Genomic DNA, 23,555 nt, shown 5'->3' with positions numbered 1-23,555 from the left:
GAGGCAAGAGCGAAGACAAGGGTGGGAAAGCAGTAACCAGCTCCTCTAGATCCAAACTACAGCCGGTGGCTCCAACATACTTGCGCCATTTTACACATCTTTCTAGGAATGTGTCAGCAGCAGCATCTCACCCTCTCTCCTCCTCGCGACCAGAACACGCACGCTCGCACGCACGCTCTCTCTCTCTCTCTCTCTCTCTCTCTCTCGAACAAAACAAAAGACACTATCTCCAGAGAGCTAGACGAAGGTAGGCCTACCTACCGCCGGGTTGTGTGCAGGACATAAAAAATTATCTTATATTAAATATATTTTATAATAAAGAGATCATAGCTGAACAAAGACTTTCAGGCACGAACTAATATAGACAGAAAAAAGAAATACAGATGGTATGAGGTAGTTAATCCTAGGCTGAGGATGATGGTAATAATAATAATAATAATAATTTAAGTTATACATTCTTATTACATTATTGGACATTTTTGAAAGAATAATCATCATCGTCATAATCGTTTAGCCTAGTGAATCGTAAAGAAAGATAAAGAAAATATTATCGGTCCTGATGTTTACAAAAATATTATTATGTAGAAATGTTGTTATAAATAATATTTCGCTTTATTTAAAACTTGAAATTTCAGGCATAGGGCAACAGCGACGAAAGAGTGCCATCTATTGACTGTTCAACATACAATGAACATGGTTGCTTGATCTAAACCAGTTGGGCCTTGCCCAATCCTTTCTTATAGGCCTACCGCCCCAGGCCCACCAGTAGGCTATTACTCAAACACCACTACAAAGACACTAAACCAGAAATGTGTTGGTTTGTCTCATATTATAGGTAGCTTTATTATTTTGTGTCATTGTTAATATTATTAAAGTCATTTTAAGCACAAAACAATTGATAGGGCCTAGCTGCACAAGGCTGGAAAAAAGACTTGCCAAGTGCTAAGAGTCTCATCCACACAAATTTACCAAACTTGCACATGTCTGTGGTTTCTGTGTGATTGTAGGCCACATGGGTTACAGATCTCACAAAAAGTTTCACTTTATTTTGATGGTCCCTTTAAAACATTATTTTACTAATGTTAGTTGAGTAGGCTATTAGTAGACTGGTAGGGTTAAAATAAGTGGACATGTAGTTGCAAAATTACTTATAGTCAGTATAATGTCTGTTGGGGGACCATCACAATAAAGAGTTAGCAGATATTAAGCAGACTGTCTACTAATACTCTAATGAGAGTTAGTGGAAATTGTAAAGTTAGTCTACGTCTAGTCAACAGACTGTTTAAAAGGGACCATCAAAATAAAGTGTCACCGATAAATTTCCTGGTAAAATGTGTATTTGGAAATAAGCCACTGCAATGACTTTATCCCCGTGAAGATGTGTAATTCATAGCCTAACTGAAAATATATGTGGTATGTCTTACTGCTTTGAAAAAAATTCAAAAACGATGAGACATTATTTTTAGTATTAAGATGTTTATTTACATATCACAAGTTTGCAGAGACTTAGATGCTGCAAACCTCACGAACAGAGACAGTGACAGAGGAAGAACATAAACATTATAATATCATATTGTCCTCCAATGCACCCATCTATCTGGCACCAAACTTCATCCTTCACAGCTCATGTATATGATATAATTGAGTATTCATTTGATAATTAAATTATGCATAGGGAACATTTGTCCCAGTTAAAAGATTAGATCCAATCTAGTGAGTAAATTGAAGTTATATATATATATATATATATATATATATATATACTATGAAAGTCTGATGTCACATCAAAGGAAACAAGATCTACAGATCACAGGGCTTGTAGAGTATAAAATTTTTATGTGAGTTAAACAGTATTACCCATATCCCCAGAAACAGAAGCCAAATGGTCATTGAGCGCTTCTTAAATCTCTTCAAACTGTGCCTTAAACCCTTTACAATCTCTAGATTTGATTTTACAAAGAAGGCCATGAGAACATACAAACAGACAGCAGACATACACATGCTGTAATCTCACTGGGATAGTGTAGTTTTGTGTGTGCTGAGACTGATGTTTTGTCTCTCACATTTACCGACAGACGTCAGAGACCATACTGCTGCTGGTGTTACACAAATGTGTCCACAGTGTGCTGACAATCTCAGAAAAGCACAGGTCTGCTGGTTGGGGAGAAAAAAAAAAATATGGATGAATTCTCACATCACCAGAATAAAAATGTCACCACAAAGCACCAAAGAGAAAACAGCCATTAGAATACACGATTTCTTTAGAAAAATGTCTGTTCATCAGTGTTACTATTTGTTGTTGCTTCCCCCCTGTCATTAAAGCCTTTATTTTACAGGATGACAGGTGAAGTTTTCATACTTCAATGCACATTTGCCTTCCATCAGAGTAAGCCGTTGCATTCCCCTGGAGTTTTAATGCAAAGACAGGGCACCTGAGCAATAAGCACTGATTATACGCACTAAAAATGGCCCACATGCAACCTTGTGTCTGTTTTGAGAGGTATGGCTTGACAGGGGAACCCTCTGGTCGTCTGATTTCTCATTTCAAGCATTTTGCTATCCATCGCTCTGCAAAATCCCAGACTTTTCCAGAAAAACACAAATGACATCCATTCCTTTGCTTAATATAGTGGAGCAGAAACTAGCCTGAAGCTTCAAAATGAAGTAAAGTGAGACAATCAACTCCAGATTAAGAAAACACTGCTGCCAAACACGTGCTCCAAACATCCGAATCCTTTACACATGTAACTATGTGTGCGTGTAGAAGGTATATCCGTGATTAAATTAACAAGCAGCAAATGAGGTATCTGAATTATAACTTATCCTGAAGGGCTGCTGAAAAATAACATGCATATCTGAGAGTGACAAGACATCTGCTGACCCTGGCAAAACCACAATTTCCTTATTTTTAGACAAAACAAGAGATCAATTCATTTCCCCCACACATTCCTAATGCTGTTGGTGGGATGTGCTAACACTATAATCTGATGTATAAGACTCAGGAGCAAAGCTAAGACTGTCAGTTTGACAACACTAACATATCAGGGAAAAAAAAAGCACAAGAATGATTTGTGTGGCAATGTAACTGTTTGTGAAAATCGAAATTACCATTGTTTGCAGTTTAAAGGGATAATTCACCCAAAATTTTTAATTCTTCTACCATTTAGCACACAAAAGAAGATATTTTGAACAAAGAATGGGATTTTTTGTCCATACAAAGAAAATCAAGTGGGTCCAATGTTGTTTTGGAAACATTCTTCAGAATATCTTCTTTTTGAAGAAAGAAGCCAGCCATACAGGTTTGGGTGAGTAAATGACAGAATTGTCATTTTTGGGTGAACTATTCTTTTAGCACAGAACTGACAGGAATCATATTTAACAATTACATTACAATCTCAGTAAAATCATCGACTAAAGCTACAGATCAAGCTGTTGTTGACTGGCCACTGTACATCTAGAATTGAGACAACTGACGGTATGTGAGATGCTTACTGTATGTTGTTAAAAAAGCAGCCAGAGTAATTCAGACATTCATCATCTTCATTTCCTACATGATCAGCCCTGAGTTTGGCCTGCTGTACATACAAAAACTGGAATGTTTTTTTGGAAAAAGACCATCTTAAAAAGAACCTAGTCTTGATCTAGCACCAAAGCACTATTCAGTGAAATTATTGAATTAGGAGTAAAATCAAATGACAGAGACTGACTAGACCGAGACCAGTCCTGTCAATGACCTGAAGAAAGCAAGAGTTTGATGTTTCTCTTCCAATATAACAGCTTTAACATAAAATAAACTACTTTAAATAAGCATTAAAATGCATAAAAGGGAAGCGCAATAGATACAGATCCTGCTCTCAGCAGCAATGCATGAGTTTGCATGGAGGACAAAGTTTATTTACAGTTCCAGATGAACCCTAAATGGTGACAGATGCGTGGCCGAAAGACAAAGAATAAGGTACGGGACAAGACCTGCCTGCGAGATGGAGGCTATTTCCTAGTTTGGCTGAAAATGTTCGTCTCAGACTCCCTGTGTAGAAGTTCCTGAGAAAAAGAGATGACTGGCATGTCAACAGGTAGATCTTATGGACACAAACCTTAAGGTCTTGGAGTTAAACCATGTGTTTAGCTTCCCATTGTTTTTATATCCCTTACTTGAAGGGTAGACTGCAAAACTGTTGTGATGATCAAGTTATTTTTCTCCCATATCACAGGTCTACACAAGCGAATGACCACATGCTTGCACACAGGCTAATAACCATAGACGAAAGTTTCAGTAACCGTTACACAAGAACACAGACACAGAGTGAGAAGGGCTGTAGATTCTGCTATTATTCAAAGGCTATGAATCAGACGGCTTAAAAACCGCACATAAGAAGTCGCCTTCTTAATTACACTCATAAAATCACACCGAAAAATAATACAATCCTGTAAAGAAATGAGGTAGTGCTGTTGACTGAGAAAAACTTGGAGCATGAATGAGTGTGATGTGTCTTTACAAGTACACTCAAGAGTTGAAATGATACAAAATGTACATGAGTGTTCTTTTTGTATTGTTTTCCTTCATTTTTGTCATGTTTTTCTACATGTTTTTAATACAGCAATCATGTATATACAAATGCACCTTGAATTTGAGACTCCTGAGACGCTACGCTCCAGTCAAGGAATGTGGGTTTTTATTTGTATTGTATTCAGGTTTGTGTTTGCATGCATTTATGTGAAGATGTACCTTTGATCTGACCAAGTTAAAGGGACAGTTTACCCAAAAATGAAAATTCCAGACCTGTATGACTTTCTTCCCTCTGCAGAAAACAAAACAAGATATTTTAAAGACGTTTTTGTCCATGCACAGGTTCGGAAAGACATGTAAATGACGAAACTTTCATTGATGGGTGAACGATCCCTTTCAACTCGAATAGATGGTTACGCAATATCCACGTAGAACTGAAGAAGGTGCTATTTTTCTGTAATAACCATTTCGAAAGCACAGATCTATGTGTTTGCGTGTGGCAACCCTGAGACAGCAGGAGGTGGTACTTTGTGGCAGGGTAATCTTCTCCGACAAAATGGGTCTCCACCCACTGGCACTGATCTCGGATCGATCCGTGACATCTGTCCCGTGAATGAGTTCTGTTTCCATATGCAGGGCCGATTTCAGGATCCTTCGACTTCACCTCAGAGTAAGAACACTCTGACCTCACGTGTGCATGTAAACATATAAACCAATTCAGCACATTCCATACATGCACACAAAGAGGAATTAAAGTGTGCCACTGATATGCCATAAAATGCATATCCATGGATACTAGTGCTAAAAAAATATTCTATATGTACATACATATAAAATAATGGAACCAAAAGGTTGCAATAAAACAGCCGAGAGAGGAGGCAAGCGTGGCTATGAGAAAATATCAATTTCTCCAGCAGGAAGGTGCCACTCGTTGGTCTCCACTGTTGTCCTTCTCTGTCCCAGAACTTTAGGAACACCATTTATTACACTTCTCTTCCTTCCAGCTTAGGGGTACACATAGTTATGCGCCCCTGAGGTAGAGTGGACAAGGCCAGAACTGGCGAAGGATGAGGGGGAAGTGGGGAGACCTGGTGAGGACAGAACCTTTCCTGTGGGGCACAGTCTGTGGGTCCCGTTCTCCAGGGTCTCTGCCTTTGACCGAAGGGGTTTGGACGAGTGGAAGCCATTAGTAAGCCCCACTCCTTGGTTTTTGGCACTACCCACAGTTGGCTGGCTAAGCTCACTCTCAAATGGTCCATTGTGATTGGACAGTACTTCAGAGATGTGAGTGCTGGGGGTTGGAGATGGAGACTGGGTCTCAATGTTGTCCTCGCTGTGAGCACAAGGTGGATGAGGGGTTGATGGAGTTGCCTTGTCTCCAGGAGAAGGGTGCTGGGAAGATGGCGACTCGAGACAGAGCTCCATGTCGCTTTGTGGACCCTGGTCAACTGTTGTGTTAAACAGCTGTGAATGCACAATGACTTCAGCCTCCACCTGGTTCTTGCTGAGGGAATACAGCCTCTCCACATGCCCGCTCTGCAAATACAGCAACAATGCTAAAAACAGTTGTGCTGCTTAATATTTTTGTGAAAACCGTTATACATTTTTTTTTAGGATTCTTTGATGAATAGAAAGTTCAAAAGAACAGAATTTATTTAAAATAGAAATCTTAAAAATGTCTTTGTCTCTTTTGATCAATTTAATGCATCCTTGCTGAATTAAAGTATTAATTTCATTAAAAAAATCTTACTGACCACAAACATTTGAACAGTAGTGTATCTAAAATTGTTTATATAAAACTTTGTGAGCTATTTTTTTACATTTTTATTTATTTATTAATTTCCATAGTTTTTCCCAGTTTCTTACACCATGAATGTAATGGATTTGAGACACCATGACAATTTGAATGTTTTTTGCACAGAATAATTTTTTTCTTCAATAATATAATAAACATTGAATTAAGGGGTGGAAATTGCACATTGTGGGTATGCAAGGTGGAACATCACAAACTGAAATGTTAATGAGTTTGTACACTACACTACTAAGAGAGCGCTATTTCACGACAAAAACAGATTTTTAGAAATGTCAACAGGGAAATAAAACAATAATATGAGGAGGAAAGCTGGACAAGGGTGTAAACTCCTGCCGCCTATATCTGAGTATCTTTGAGAAGGACAGTAATTGGTAAAAAGGTATGCAGACTTCAGCTTTCCATTTCAGGTGTCACATACTAATTAGCTGTGTGTCTTCCCTACTGTCTGCTTAATGGTAATTACTTCTCTGTACATTTCCTGCTGCATGAGGCACAATCTATCAGCCCCCTCCCCCATCACACACATTCATAAATGCACAAGCAGAAGGATAATGTGCATTTCATAAGATAAAGACCCAAAATCTGTTATGCGACTCCTGTACTTCTATACTGCCTGCCTTTGACACACACGCACATACATCAGCATATATACATTCCTTTGGCTCACCTTACTGTTCTCTGACGGTGGTCCCTCTAGAGCTCCATTGATGAGAGCCGAAGAATCCTCAGTTATAGTATCTCTGTATCTAGTGATCCTATTGGCCCAATTCCGACTAACGGATCCGTTCCAGGCTGACTGAGTTTGGAGCAGAAAGAAGAACTGAAAGACTGAATATACTTGAAAGATGAAAACATTCTCCTGGATCAACACCTTAAGTTGGGTTTGGAAGATTCCTACAGTATCAAAGAAACAGTCTTATCCCAGCCATAAGCCAAACCTAATCTCATTAGGCGATATGAACCTTCTTCCAAGACCAACAAGGATGTTGCTCCAGGAACACGTCCTTCTTGGGAAAATGGTTCCATAGTACACTGTAATGTTGTACAGTAGGTGCTGGCACAGTTAACTACACTAGACCATCATGTTGGCAATGCTCACCTTGGATTCTGAAAGGCCATCATCAGTCCCTGCTACATTACCCATTAGACTCTGTTCCTCACTGGGCTCTGTGAGGGGTCTGTTGGGGTCTTGTGCACTAGAGGGCATGAGGGTTTCCAGCTCATGGCAGTCACTGCAGTCAGGTGCAGCAACAGGCACTGGACGGGCACCCTTCCTGTACTGAGGACTCAAAGAACTCGAGTCAAGTCCACCAGAGACATCCCTAACAATGGCAGAGAGAAAGATCATAAAAAAATAAAAAAAAATCACTTAACATCTTTATTTATAAAGCTTATCTGAATACAAATGATTTCCACTTCTATAAGACCTCAGCAAATGAATGCATGTCCTGAGGCATTTCTCTTACTGTGTAACACGTGCTAACACCGAAGATATCCAAAAGTACATACAAAACTATTTGAAACAGGTCATAAAAATAAATATAACATATATAGACATGCATATAATGTGAGCTGTTACATAATGCTTTCAAGGTTTCCAAATTTTGTATAACCTTTACAAACAATTAAAAAGCCCTTCCTCATTACTTTTTAAAGAGATCAACTCTGTAGCACCATTGACTCGGAAATACATCACAATTTTACAAAGAGTACATTTCAGGGGGGAAAATTTGTATATAGAATACTGTTCAAAAATTGTTAGCACTTTACAATAAGGTTTCATTTGTTGAAATGAGTTAATGTATTAACTTACATAAATTAACAATGAGCAATACGCACTATAATAATAATAATAATAATAATAATACATTTTATTTATCTGACGCCTTTCTGGACACTCAAGGTCGCCGCTCTATCGCTTTTATATTTTATCTCCTAACTTCAGCAAATCAGCACAGTGCTAAATCGTCAAAGCTTGGTGTCAACGTTAAAACTACAAATTTTTGTGACTGGAAGATTACTCCAAAAAAGCGTTTTTCATATCCAACTAGCCTCCCACTGCCATCAGCTTACATTCCAGAGAAGGGAAAACACAGCTGCCTACATCCAAAAGGATAAGAAAGAAAATGCCTCTTCTAGAATCTACTTGCTGCACAAACTGCCACAGACTTTTTTCAAAGGATTGCAGTTCTTGAAACAAAGTTACTTGCGGGACCACCAAACCAGACGGAACACACAACAGAGCTTCGTCATGGACATCCCCCAGCATACAGCCGGTGAGTCCCATGAATCTAGTGCTCCTCGACAAGCCATACTGAGTGTAGAGAAACAAGCCAATCAACACTAATCGATGGCACAAACAGGGAGCGAGACCCAAAGGCACTCGAGACATCAGATTGTCACGAACATCACATGTTGTCGCAGTAGCATCCTCTACCCCAGATGTGCTATGACAAGGATTGCAAACACTGGTTTCCTACCACCGCCTATACATCTTAAGAAGATTTTAAGTATTAATGAATGTAGATGAGGAATCTCCAGACGACATGAATGTGATCGAACCCAGACCTAATCAGCCAGTAGCTAACACTGATGCTAACTGGCGCTCAAGGCCGAGCAGACAGCGGCACTCTGCTCAGAGCGCAGCCGAGCACAGGACTCTGATAGTGGGGGACTCCATAATCAGACACATTAGCAGCAGGAATACAACTACGTGGTGCCTTCAACAAGCAACAACTTCTGATGTAAACAGGGAACTTCAGAACATTCCGATGAAACATAAGACTGCAAATCGACTTATCATTCATGTGGGGAAGAATGATACTCAGAAAGAGCAATCAGAACTCCTCAAGAGGGATTTCAATGAACTTTTTGAAAAAATGTGAAGATTTAAAGTTCAGACGTTCATCAGTGGGCCACTTCCAGCGAGAGGAACAATTCGTTCTCACAGTTGCTTGGGCTTAATACAAAAAGCCTGCAATATAAAACGAGTAAACTTCACTGACTACGTTTACATGCAGCCAATAACCCATTAAAAACCGGAATATTAGCGATAACCCGGTCGCGCACGGCCATGTAAACACCGGCAAAAACCCGAATATGCTCATATCCCGGTTTTTAAAAACCCGAATATGATCCCTGGGGTACCCCTTTTCTAACCCGAATATTTGGTCATGTAAATGCGTATCGGCATATCCCCATCAAAAGGAACATTGATTTGTGTTCTGCGCATGTTCTATTAGCAAGGAATCTTGGTCTTTTGAGTAGAGACGGCACATACAAAAACCCGCGTCAGCCGCGTGCAGTATAGGCCTACCGGAAGTAAACAAGAAGTAGAGGTAAACATGGCGAGACGCAGCACAGCACCACACTTTTGGAGAGAGAAGGAAAGCGCAAACAAAGGCGATCGCTATCTGCCCCCAACTATTCATTATCCGCGTGCTGCTGCTGTTGCTGATGTGTTTGGATACAGGAAGAAGAATCGGAAATGACGCATATTGCGTCTTAAGGTTGTCCGTACATCCAGACGCTAACCGTGAATCGCCGTTTACATCGGGATATTGCCAATTGATTACAAATTTCATGTATACAGGAGTAACTCTCTCTGCTCACACATGTAAACGGGTTATTCCGAATGTTTCAGAAACCCAAATAGTGACCTTAACCCGACCAAACCCGAATCTTTTCTGGAGTCAGAGACAACTGTTCAAACAGGATGGCCTCCACCCAAACAAACTTGGTGCAAGAGTGCTAAAGGACAACATTAACTTCTCCTTCCATCACCCTTCAGCAGTGTGTGCCAATCCACTCAACCTGAATGTCACACATACCTGGACAGAGTAAAAATGAACACAGGACTTCACTTCAGCACCTGAATGGACATGTGGTTGACATATCACACAAGGACAATGATAACACCACTCCGCCACAACAACCTCTGCTCACGGACACAATCTCAGCTGAGCCTTGCCCACAGAGCTCACCACAGACAGACTGTGACGGATTAGAAGTTTCAGCACCCAAGGATGACTTTCTGGAAAACAGCCAGGAAAACCAGGACAACATATCACAGCCTCCGGTAACACCAGAGCAACAGCCCCTCTCACCAGACATGTTATTCCTCTCTACAGCTTGCCCGCTTCTGAGCTTCTCCGAGAAATTGGAGGAACTGGTGTATGCTGGAACTAAACTGTCCCACTCTTTTGCTGCAAGCCCCCAGATATCAACCAAAAAGGGGCGACCACCAAAGCCTGCAGGCCCAGCTCGCCCTCCCCCTCCTCCTGTGAAAGCTCTTCGGCCTCTGCCACAATGCCAGGGCCCACACCCTCCTCCATCTTATCTAGGTGAACAAAAAACAACTGATACCAGCTCTCAGTGATATGTGTCCGGTCCCCACTATGATAACAGTAACTTTCTCAAATGTAAAGGGAACCCAGTGTTCCTGTATCTTTCTCTATTTCTGTTATATTACATGAAAGAAAGTCTAAGGTCTTCCCAAGCCGTACAGCAAACCAATCTAATATGCTGCCTGTTACATGTCAAACTAAGATTGCTGTGAGGGAAAAATTAATACTGTCAAGTTAGCACTTTTAAACATCTGATCACTTAATAATAAATCACTTCTAGTCAACGATTTAACCACAAACAACCTGGATTTTATGCTTCTAAATGAAACTTGGCTATAAGACAGCTGCAGTGCAACAGTCCTCAATGAAACAGCCCCTCCTAACTTTACTTTTATGAGTGTCTGCAGAGTGGGTAGGAGAGGTGAGGGTGTAGCTGCGGTATTTAAAGATGTCTATCAATGTAAGCAAGTATCATTTGGGAATTACCCGTCTGTAACGAGATTCAGATGTTACGGGAAGAAGGAGGCGGGAACCGGCGAACATTCAACATATTTTAATAAATAAATCCACAAATACAAAAATGAAAGTAAAAGCCAGCAGCCCCTCACGGACGACTGCTGGCAACACAAACAGAAACAAAACATGAACTAAAACACAGGCCTGTCCTCTCTCGCTCTTCACTGTCGTCGCTCCTCCTTTATGCTTCCGCTCCTCCGTGAGAGATGCGAGACCGGTGCGTCGCGCACGTGTCGCTCATTATCAATCACGCCACCGGCCTCGCGCCGTCCTCCCACGGCCCTCGACCTCGTCGTGCTCGCCACATACCCCCATCGCCCCTCGCAGGCCGGGGGGCACCCACGAGACTGCGCCTACTCCCCCTCCCCCCCTCCCCGGGGGGACCGATCACGGCGGCTGCGGTACCTGGGCTGGGGGTATGGATAGACGAGGTGAGGGAAAAGGAAACGGAAGCACGAGGAGCGACAGAGACGAGAGAGGGGAGAGAGGAAAAAAAAAGTATAAACAAAAAAAAATTCTTGTTCCGGTTCCCGGACACACTGCCGCTCGGTCCTCAACCAGCTGAGAGTCACTCGCGGTGCCATGCGATGGTACTGGACATCCGTTGGGGGACGGCTCGACGCTCCTCCGCCTCCTGGCGGACGGCGACGGCTCCTCCGGTTGAGGGCAGCCGGCAGCGAGTCTCCCGTTCCCTGCTCCGCCCCCATCATGGCCGACGGCAACAGGCTCCGGCCCACGGCGAACGGGACTCCTCCGCTCCCTCTCGGACGGCAGCCACCCCTCCTCGACCCAGGAGCACGGCAGCGAGCTCTCCGTCCCACCAGATCTTCCATCGCTCCAGCACCATCGCCTCGGGCAGCAATCGGCGGCCATCGCTCCCTCGTGCTGCCCGACCTCCTCAGCACCGCGATCCCCCCCAGCAGCGAGGGCTCTCCGACAGCATGTCCCTCCTTCCTCCCGGGTTTCGGCACCAGTGTAACGGGGTTCAGATGTTACGGGAAGAAGGAGGCGGGAACCGGCGAACATTTAAACATATTTAATCAAAATAAAACAAATACAAAATGAAAGTAAAAGCCAGCAGCCCCTCACGGACGACTGCTGGCAACACAAACAGAAACAAAACATGAACTAAAACACAGGCCTGTCCTCTCTCGCTCTTCACTGTCGTCGCTCCTCCTTTATGCTTCCGCTCCTCCGTGAGAGATGCGAGACCGGTGCGTCGCGCACGTGTCGCTCATTATCAATCACGCCACCGGCCTCGCGCCGTCCTCCCACGGCCCTCGACCTCGTCGTGCTCGCCACACCGTCTTTCAAATATCTGGGTTTTGTGTTAAAAGGTGCTCCACGCATTTTACTTTTACTGCATTATTTACAGGCCTCCAAAAAACTCTCCAGCCTTTGCTGAGGAATTTACAGAGCTGTTATCAACAATTTCCTCAGAGTCTGACTGTTTTGCTACTGCTGGGGATTTTAATATTCACATAGATAATGCAGAAACCAATATGGCAAAAGAAATCATAACTCTTTTAAATACTTTTGATCTGACTCAACATGTTTACGGAGTCATTTATGAAGGCCATTTCTTTAACACCAAGCATATCTGCGGACTCTATTGATTCTCTCCTTGAGTCCTTTAACTCAAAAGTACAGAGTGTAATAGATGATATTGCTCCTGTGAAAGTCAGGAAGAAGAGTGGCAGATAAAAAGCACCTTGGAGAAACTCAACAGCAGTGCAAAATATGAAAAGACAATGCAGAAAAGCGGAGCGCATGTGGCAAAAGACAAAACTTGTAGTCCATTATAACATCTATAAAGAACTTTTCCAAAGTCCCTTAAAACCGCAGTTGTCAAGCCCCTGCTGAAAAAGAGCAATCTGGATAAGACCAGAGTGTTTGTGGATATCTTCTCAAACGCAGATGTATAATATGGTAACAATAATTAGTTTAATAGTTTTGAGTGGCTTGATCCCTTCAGTAAATGTTCTCTGTACGCGTTTGAAAAGCAAAATGCGCCAAACAATAGGCTTCATTTTTTTACTCCTAATGTTTATTTTCGTTATGACATTATGAAATGAGATTGAAGTAACATATGATAATCAATATATTTTTCTCTAGTGCAGTGTTACTGAAGTGTTCCTTTTTAACGATTTATAGGCTATTGTTATTAAATAAACACCAGGTTTGTTGTGCCTTGTAGGCATAAGCTATGTGCTGTGCTGCTATATATATATATATATATGTGTGTGTGTGTGTGTGTGTGTGTGTGTGTGTATTCTGTACATTTTAAAAAGCAATTTTAACCAGAAAAATCTAAAATGTATTCCCCAAATCGTGCAGCCCTATAGTTTCTCTTGATATCAGCATGTTCACAGCGTTTTTTTTTTTTTTTTTTTTTACAGGGTCCAGATGCTCCACTGAGGAGTCCTGCTGACTTCAACATTCACACAAGTCTCCGTGCATGAACGTGGTAAAGTGAAAAATCAAACACCATGGAAATGAAAGGTATGTACTATGTTTCAGGACTGGCACAAAGGTGTGTGACTGGTTAAGTCTCTGCCTTTAGTTCAGTGTGTTAAATAATGTGCTTTTTTTGTCATTTGTTGTGTATATTTGGATTATGTTGTGTTGTAAATAAATCCAAACAATCAAAAAGCCTCATTCTTTGTGCAAGGTTGCTCAGAATGACAGGGCCTGTTAGCACCTGATAGGGCCATTAGGGGGAGGGTCTTTGTCTTTATCAGGTGCGAAAGAAATTAAATATTCATGATGTCCACGCCTCTTCGCATAAAGCTTTCTCACACAAAACATGTCTTGCAAATTTTAAATCAATCAAAGAGTATGCAGGATGATTTTGACATAGTTTTGGAGCAAATATTCTAGGCTAGAGTTCTCAAACCCGACGGGACCCACGGATTCGGGTCGAAAATATAAGCAAATGACTTGACTGCTGCGTGCAACGTGCATCATGGAGAGGGGCGGGGGCAGACCTGACGCCGATGCGTGCACGGCTTTAGCCTGGAGAAGAAGTTGGTGAAGGACCTCAATACATTGCAGATATGCTCACTGAATATAAACAGATCACTCAGATCATAAGGATCACATCAACTAGAAATACCAAGGGTTCACTCTAAGCATGGCGAGTCAGCTTTTAGCTATTATGCCAGCCGCAGCTGGAACCACCTTCCAGAAGAGATCAGATGAGCTCCTACAGTAGTCACATTCAAATCACATCTGTTTAGATGTGCATTTAATGAATGAGCACTGTGCCCTTGTGCGTCTGACTGATTATACTGTATTTTATTTCTGAATTCTCCTTTTGATTCTAAACTCAAATGGCAATGGAAATTGGATAAGAGACAAACATAAATTACTTAATTGGAGAAATTGAGAGATGAAACCATGCTGATGACCTGGGTCTGTGGTGGAGTAGTGAGTTTGATGTGTCAATTAAACTCGAGGTTCTGTGGGGTGCGGACTGGATCAACTCCATTCCTAGAGCTTCCGAACAAATGGGTTTTTTGGGGTGTGGACTGATGGGGTGGTGAACCCGAGGTTACCCCGTGAGTCAGTCCTAGATTTCCTCCTGTCCGATTTTAGGGAAAAATCGGGTCTATTGGAGACGTCAAATAGATTTTTTAGGCGCGTCGAAGGATCACCACAGACACAGTACAATCCACGTGGGATAATCTCACAGTATAACAAGCAGCTGTACAAAATATGATACACCAGTGTTTTGCCAGTTTGTCTATTTTAATTATTTTCATAACTGTCTAAATTGTTAAAAGGTACCTGAGGGGGATTTACTCATGATGGTCAAAGGAACACTGTGGTGACTAGTACGGGGATACTAATCTGGTGGGTTTAGTTAATCCACGGTTTTGTAGTGGGGGAAACCCGGAGGGTCTGGATGATCAAATTTGTGATTAAGTTGTGAGTGCTCACCTTTTTCAATTGAGGAGAAAAGTGATCTCTCTAGAGACATCTAGAGTTATATAGGCACGTCAAGGGAAAAACCACAGAAAAGACTGACCATCATGGGAAAATATCAGAGTATACTATCCACCGTACGTCCGACTGACTGCGCTGTATTTATGTATCATCTTCTGTCATCACTTTAATTTATTTTACTCTAATTCAACTGTTTTAATTTCCCTTGCTTTTATTTTGTGCTTATTTTCAATGCAAAGCACTTTGAATTACCATAGTGTGAAATTTCTATTCCTTTCTATGTAAAGCACTTTGAATTGCCATAGTGTATGAAATGTGCTATATAAATAAACTTGCCTCGCCTGATATCATCAATAAAATAAGTTAGCAAATACATCTCGATTGTTAATGTATTGAACAGTTTTTATATTTGAATGAATCAAATGTGAAACTGCTTGGTTGGTTTATATCACTTTTTGTGGAATGATAATAGTGTATGTTTATCAAACAAAGAACAGTGTATGCCTAACTGTTGCTTTGAAATTGACTTTAAAAATCAAACATTTCTTATTTCATTTTAAAGACATACACAATGTTCCATATTTTCAGAAATGTAACCTGCCCTTTTTCTCCTTCCCTTTTATATACATTTACATGGTGAATATTAAAGAACCAGTCATTTTATCTAAAGAGCTTGGTCTCAATTTCACAGCTGGAGGTACCATTCTAAACCCCCAACCAAGAGACTGATGAGTGCAAATTAACCCAGACTCCCACAGCTTGTCAAATCTCCCACCATTAATGTCAGTGTATACTTGTGTGAAAAAATATACATTGAAATGTAAAGGTCACACGTGTATAATGGAGACACAGTGCCCTATTCAGACTCTGTTAACCAATAATAATGACCACAAATCTCAGAAGAATGTGAAATGAGTTTGGTTCTCTCATTCTTTAAATGCAAAGGCCCAGCAGACTCAATCTGCCTCTGTGGCTGTTCATTAAACCAGCAGAGCTCTAATAGAGCAAAAGCAATCAGCCATGACTCTCTGTCATTCAGCTCTCAATACTCCACATCTGCTTCAGACACACACACACTTGCACACACACTGTGAAATTGAGTGTTGTTATTCACCCATGTCTCGTTCTAGTTTAAAGTAACATCCAAAAGGTCCTTGAAACTTTCTGAATTTGAATGTAATTTGAGGAGGCTTTTCGCTGCAGCTCGTTTGTCATTAAAATCGTTTGGGGAAAACAGATTTCAGCCTAAGCTGTAATTGTTGCAGCATTGTTCTTTATTTATGGGGTAGTTCACCTAAAAAACGAAATAAAGACACTGTTTCAGTGTTTTTTAGTCCATACAATGAAAGTAAGAGGGCCCTAATGCTGTGATCAACAGTGATATTTTATAACACTTTATTTATATACTATCACAGTATTTATTTATTTTTGATATATTTTTCATTTTAATTTTAGTTCAAGTTTCAGTCATTTTGTTTTGTGTTTTTAGGGCTATCTAAACTGAGAGTGTTGTGGATCTTATAGAGTTTGGACAGGTGCGTACCGTGTTTTTCCGTTGCGGAAACTGACACACATGCAGAACAGGATGCAGAGCAGACCAAGACACACTCCAACTATGATACCAGTCACAGCATGGATATCCAGCTCTGTAGGAACGTGATAGAGCAAAAAAAGAGGGGGGGGGGGGGCGTAGAGATCAGACAGGCAGAGTAGTTAAAAAAAGAGAATGCATGATAGAAGTGTAGAAATCTTTCATCAAACAATTGTACATAATAAAACCTCATAGTAATTCAATACAAACCATACTTGTATATATAATAATGAAATATTATTTATAACACAATGTATTATATTAATTATAAGTCATTATAGGACTGGTATATGCAAGTCTGTGAATTTCTGTGGCCAACTCCCCACAGAAGGTGTGTGTATATGAGGCTGGACTGAATCACTTCACACTCCCTATGGGAGTGCTATTAATTGAGTGTCAGTGATGGGCAGTGGCAGATGGCAGTGTCCCCATCTACCCCCCCCCCCCCCCCCCCCCCCCCCCACACACACACACACACACACACACACACACACACACACACACACACACACACACACACACTTAACTGCCATTATAAACAAGGGGTTTACATTGCCAAAGCTATAGCAAATATTACATACACATAATGACACATAAGCACAAATCAGTGATATCTTTGTCCCAAAAGCTTCCATTTTCTGATAGCAAATGTTCACATATAAGCCAAGTGTTCAAAGCAATTCTGTAGCTCAAAGACTACTGCAAGGTCATGGGTTTGATTCAGATAAAACTTGTACTCTGAATACAATGTCAGATAAATGTGTTGTATAAAAGCATCTACCAAAGGCACAGGTGCAAAGGTATAATGTAAACATTCAGAGGTGTCAACTAGTGGTTATGAGAGAATTATTATTTTATATTTCCACTGAAAGTTTGCAAAATGGCTCACTTCTCTCTCGTTTGCTCTCTAAAGTTCTATTTACACAAAAAAACAATTTATCACTGAAAAAAAAATCGGTTGTGCTGTTTAATATTTCTGTGGAAACCATGAAACATATTTTTCAGTATACTTAAAAAAATAAAAAAAATAAATCACCATTCATCTTTTGTAACATTATAAATGTCTTTACTGTCACTTCAGATCAATGTAATGTGTCAATTCTGATTAAAAGTATACAATTATTTTAAACAAAATCTTACTGACCCCAAACTTTTGAACAATAGTGTCCATTTACATGAGAGGTAAAAGTTTACCAGGTGAATTTTCTTTTAATTGCAGGGCGGAACTTCCTTTAATTGATCTTGCATGGCTTATCGCTTTTAAAAGTGCAGCTCATGAAAAGGTTTCATCAGATCAGTAAATAAGATAAATAAATTAAACTAGCCGACATAGTGTTACAATACTGGTTATTGATCTGTTGCTGCAAAGTATTTACTAAACCAAAACAAAATGGTGATCACAGAAACGTAATATATAAAATATGAAAAATAACCTTAACACTTATACACTCACTAAATATTGTGAAAACAGTTTTAAAAAACATACACACCATATTTCTTTGGCGGAGTATAGACATCCTTCACAGGTGAATATGGTCCCATCCCCATTTCAGTGCAGGCCCCCATCTTAAAATAATAACGAGTCCCACTCATCAGGCCCTGGACTTCTGCATTGGTGACAGAACCTGAGGGAAGAGAGTGAGAAATGCAATAACAATTCTCATATGTTGTGTGTGTGTGTGTGTGTGTGTGTGTGTGTGTGTGTGTGTGTGTGTGTGTGTGTCTGTGTGTGTGTGTGTGTGTGTGTGCGTGTGTGTGTGTGTTTAGGTTCACCATCATGTGTGAGGTTTATCCACAGGTGATCTGGATGGCTGATGTTGCCAGTGTAGAAGATCCAGTAGGTCAAAATGACTCCATTCGGCTCCAGTGGAGGGTGCCAGCTAACCAGAACAGAGAATGAGTCCAGTGCACTCAACTGCATATCCACAGGAGGAGAGGAGGGTCCTACGATGAAAACACACGTTTAAACCTGACTCACATAACACCAAACAAATGAAAAATAAAGAACCATAATAATTAGAAATGCTGATTATTATCTCCCAATCATTTTGAATTGAATTAGACAATCTTCAAAATGCCCATGCATACATATACACACATATACATATACACATACACACATATATATATATATATATATATATATATATATATATATATATATATATATATATATATATATATATATATATATATAAACCCATTTAGCCATTATTTCAGACTACTCATACTTAAAGTCCTAAGGAATTTACCATAGTATTTACATGGTATGTCAAAGTACAGTACTTTTCAAGAATATCATGGGACTTTCAAGGTGTTTTTGGCACTTTTTTGAAGTGTACTCTGAATGCACTAATTTAACAATAAGATACAAGATTTTCAGCAAATAACTTACATTTCAGTCAGTTTAATACAGCTTCAGAATGCATACAGTATGCACACAAGTCACATGGAGTAATTTAATGGTGCTTTTTGATCTTTTTTTAGGTTGACTAAAAATTACTATCCACTTTGATTATATGGAAATGAGCAGCTTCCTCAGTTTGATCTCATTTTTCGTTCCACGTTAAAAAATAGGTTTTGAATGACATGAGCAAGTGTAAACAATGGTTTAAGTAAACTATATTGTGTGCTAGCTGCTAATGCTACATAAATATAACAAACAAAAATGCATTTTTTTCTCTGGTAGAAAAAGTGTTTTCTAAGAAAAGCACATTTAAATGTTTGTGATGTTATAACGGTCATACATAGCATGTACAGTCTGTGAGTTTTAAGGAATAACTCTGAGTATAATTCAGTTGTTGTTTTTTTTAGAGGGAAAGGTCTCTTTTGAAGTGCCCACTCTTTCTCCCCCCTCAAGGGTAGATAAAGCTCCCCTCAGTTAGTCTGACACTAAATCGCTGTGGCAACGTGCTCCTCCCTGCCATCACTTGGCTAGACTGACTGACAAGCTGAAAGACTCTTGGCCAACAAGAGGGGCAATTCCATCTGGGCTTTTAATTAAAGCCAATTATCTCCTTACGCCTCTCCCTATTAATCCCCTAACTGTTAACCTAACACAAACATACCGACTCACAATGACCCACACAATCACAGTATACTAACAGATCCGCATTCATTCATCACTTCCTACTCAAAAAAAAAAAAAAAAAAAAAAAAACTACAGACACTCACACTTGTATACACACTATAATTAAAGCTCTCACTCACACACGAACAGACACATGACAGTGTGAACTCTGCCAGATTCACTAAGAAATGAAACTCATGTGTGAAAAGCTTATTTTGAGGGAAAATTGGTGAAATATTCAATATATCATCTTCATATTCTAAAAGGGCTGTACTCACTGTCTGGAAGTGTGTATTCTTCCACTGTGCTGCTGAAGGGGCCACTCATATCAACTCCGTTAGACTGCACAGCGATTTCATAGCTAGTGAAGGGCTTCAGTGATCCCAGTAAAATCTCCTGAGAAGAGCTGAAAGACAGTGAAGAAAAATACAGAGGACTCGTTAGCTAATAAAGTATTTTTTTAATAGTCAATGCTGCTATTTAGAGAGAAGTGTGGCTGATATAATGTCTCACACACAACCATTTAAAAGTTTGAGTTCAGTAAAATCGTTTTCTCACCACGGCTGCATTTATTTGATTAAAAACACTTTAAAGACAGTATTTTGTGAATTTAAAACGTAATTTCTTTCTGTGATGCAAAGCTGGATATATATACTGAATATATATCATATATAGAGAGAGAATGATACAATATTTACTTAAAATTCATAAAAAATTTAATTAAATTAATTAAATAAAAAAGACACATTTTTCATTTATTTACTTTTGGGAGATTTTAAAACTGATGCCCGTCTCTAAATGGCCAAATATTGGCAAATAACTGCTGGATGAAAGAGTGTGTAAGAAAGAAGCATGTAAGAAAAAAGTAAGGATATGATATGTGCCTCTGTTTCACAATGATTGTTTATAATCTGATAAATTAAATCTCATAAATACTTTTTGTGAATATGCATGGTACACCTGGTATAGTATGAGACCAGCGATGCATTGCGTATTCCTGCGGGGCTGCAGCGTATTGTGTAGTTGATGATTCGCACATTGCTAAAGTGTGGTTTCTCCCAGCGGAGCCAGATAGAGGTGGAACTGTTCGCACGAGCTCTGACGCTGATGGGCGGCAATGGTGGGTGAGAGATTGTTTTCCGCACTAAGAAAGTGATACACAAACACAAATGTACTCAGATTTGAATCTACAGGACAGGTAGATTTGATTTTATCTGTCATTGTCTTCTCATCATAACCAAACACACCGTGTGTGAGCTTCTCTGTTCTGCCCTTCCATACAGCAGGATAACCCTCAGTCTGTTTATTAAACGCCCAAACCTTTACCTCGTACAGCCGATCAGGAGCTGAAACAACACAATCACAAATGGTCATATTGTAAAGCATTTTACATACTTTGCATTCATGCAAGTTAGACCTGTGTTATTTTAGTATTATTGATATACTATTATAGTTTTTATTAATATTTTAAATAAGTTTTTACTTCAATATTTTTCATTTTCATTTTAGTTAAAGGTTTAGTAATTTTGTTGTTTTGACTTTTTTTAAATGTCTATATCATTTTTTATTCATTTTCAGTTTTTTTTAATTCATATTCAGTTATTTTAGATTTTTTTTTGTCTATCGAGGTAAACTACTGTAAATAAAAAATCTGAAATGTTGCCTTAGAAACCAGCTGAAATAAAAGAAGTTTATGTTTTTTATATATATTATTTTATTTCAGTTAACATTTATTTTATTTCATGCAACAAAAATGTAACTTTATAACTTTTATAACTGCTGATAGTGACAGAAAAATCAAAATATGCGCAGCTTTGTAAAAGTGTCTATTATATAATATTCAATTATATTTTTATGTGAGAGAATAGCATATTTGTGAATAAAGTTACCGCTCAACTCTCACCAAGGCCTGTGACCTCATGGTGTTTAACTCTCTTCCTCAGTTTGATCTGCTGAATCCTCTCATTGATCACAGGCTTCTCCTCATTGGTCAGCTCCTCTCCATCCACCTCCCACCAGGAAAGCTTGTAGCCTGTGATCTGAGTGTGATTGGGTGGTGGCTGCCATGTGACATGGAGGGAAAGCATTTTCGCTCTCACTTTGAGCTCAGTGGGAGCAAAGAGCACTGGAAAAACAACAAAGGGAGTTAGTGAGAACAGCGGTGTGTATTTTGTGTGCACACTAGCAGGGCTTGTACATAAGCAGTGGCACCTCCAGGACATTCTTTATGGGGGACACTGAAATTGCAAACAAATTAAACTTGTATTTTAAACAACCAAAAAGAAGCCTACAAGCTTATCCCACTGCCACAATTTCATTTGTGATAAAATCACACCAGATTTTATGCTAATCATTTATCATCTGCCATTCAAAAGTTTGAGGTCAGGATGATTTAAATTGTTTTATATATGCAGCAAAGACACATTAAAGTGAGAGAGTAAAGACATTCATAATGTTACAAACACTTATATTTTAAATAAAAAATATTCTGTTCTTTTGAACTTTCTATTAATCCTTAAAAATGTATCATGTTTTCCACAAAAATATTAAGCAGCACAACTGTGATTACACAACACTGATAATAATAAGAAATGTTTTTGAGCACCAAATCATCATATTAGAATATGATTAGAAATTATTTCTGAAGGATCGTGTGACAATGAAGACTTGAGTCATGATGTTGAATATTCAGCTTTGACATCACAGGAATAAATTACACTTTAAAATATATTAAAATAGAAAACAGTTATTTTAATTTGTAATCATATTTCACAATTTTACTGCGTTTGCTATATGTCTGATCAGAAAAATAGAAAATTGCCATTAGCCTTCGTGAGCATAAGCTGAACCTAAACCTTGAACAGTATGTAAAACCTTGTACTATAGATTTGAACATTGTACCAGGTCAGACAAGATCTAAACTGCACACAAAACAATTACTAGGGAAATAAATGTGGTGACACATCAAGTTCAAAATATTCCAATCATGAACACTAATTAAAGAATTTGGCCCATGTCTGATAAGACATGTAGACTATTTAGTCTAAAGGTAACCAAAACTGTATACATCTTGGTGACTGTGAGACTAATGGAGGGGGATCCATGGTCCCCCGGCTGCCACTTGGAGGCGTCACTGCAAGTTTTACCATGAGTTAGTTGAAACTGGTATCTATGTGCATATAGTGCATTTGCGTATGAGTGCATTTTTATGTGTACTCACCCTGAGTAAGGTTTGGTGTGTGATGCGAGGCCCACTCAGAAGGCTGACTGAACCCAGCTCGTGTTCCCGCTGCAATCCGGAGCTGGTATGTTTCATTTGGTTTCAGATCCATTAGAGTCACCTGTGTCTCATTCCCACCCACTTCCACAGAGTTTATGCGATCCACTGCAGGGCACACACACGAACACGTGCCAGAAAGTAAGTATTCCAGTGGAAATCATTTCTGCAGCTGGCTGATAAAGAAGCATGAACAATGGATGTCCGAATTGACTTTGGTTCTGTCTCTCATTCTGTGTCACAGGCCATCAGGCCGAATCTGTCTTTTGTTCCACCTTTATTACTGTTCATTAAGCATCCAGAGCTCTAATAGAGCAGAAGCAATGAGCCATGCCTTTGTCATTCAGCTCAAAATACCCCAGACATGCATGCTGCCCTCCTAGTGACTGCAGATAAATGCACAAAGCTTCAGATTCAGCAGCCAACATGAATTTATCAACATGTGTCAAGGAAAAACCTCACACATACCCCTCATAGATCTTAACCC

General features: G+C 39.7%; 1 protein-coding gene across 1 annotated transcript in view; it reads right to left on the bottom strand.

The window, feature by feature from the left end:
• Nucleotides 1-4,311: 4,311 nt before the first annotated feature.
• Nucleotides 4,312-23,555, bottom strand: part of igdcc4 (immunoglobulin superfamily, DCC subclass, member 4) — a 79,463-nt gene continuing 60,219 nt past the window's right edge. The window contains exons 10-20 of the mRNA XM_081358898.1: nucleotides 23,012-23,176; nucleotides 21,695-21,916; nucleotides 21,039-21,137; nucleotides 20,752-20,935; nucleotides 20,070-20,197; nucleotides 18,495-18,665; nucleotides 18,212-18,346; nucleotides 16,674-16,776; nucleotides 7,420-7,642; nucleotides 6,988-7,116; nucleotides 4,312-6,043 (exon numbers count right to left, since the gene is read on the bottom strand). Coding sequence (XP_081215024.1) covers nucleotides 5,513-6,043; nucleotides 6,988-7,116; nucleotides 7,420-7,642; nucleotides 16,674-16,776; nucleotides 18,212-18,346; nucleotides 18,495-18,665; nucleotides 20,070-20,197; nucleotides 20,752-20,935; nucleotides 21,039-21,137; nucleotides 21,695-21,916; nucleotides 23,012-23,176 — 2,090 coding nt within the window. The 3' untranslated portion in view covers nucleotides 4,312-5,512. The remainder of the gene's footprint in view (nucleotides 6,044-6,987; nucleotides 7,117-7,419; nucleotides 7,643-16,673; nucleotides 16,777-18,211; nucleotides 18,347-18,494; nucleotides 18,666-20,069; nucleotides 20,198-20,751; nucleotides 20,936-21,038; nucleotides 21,138-21,694; nucleotides 21,917-23,011; nucleotides 23,177-23,555) is intronic.

Source organism: Scardinius erythrophthalmus (genome assembly GCF_964197995.2).
Source record: "Scardinius erythrophthalmus genome assembly, chromosome: 2".
NCBI classification, from domain to species: Eukaryota; Metazoa; Chordata; class Actinopteri; order Cypriniformes; family Leuciscidae; genus Scardinius; species Scardinius erythrophthalmus.
This window is presented reverse-complemented; position numbering and strand designations above follow the sequence as displayed.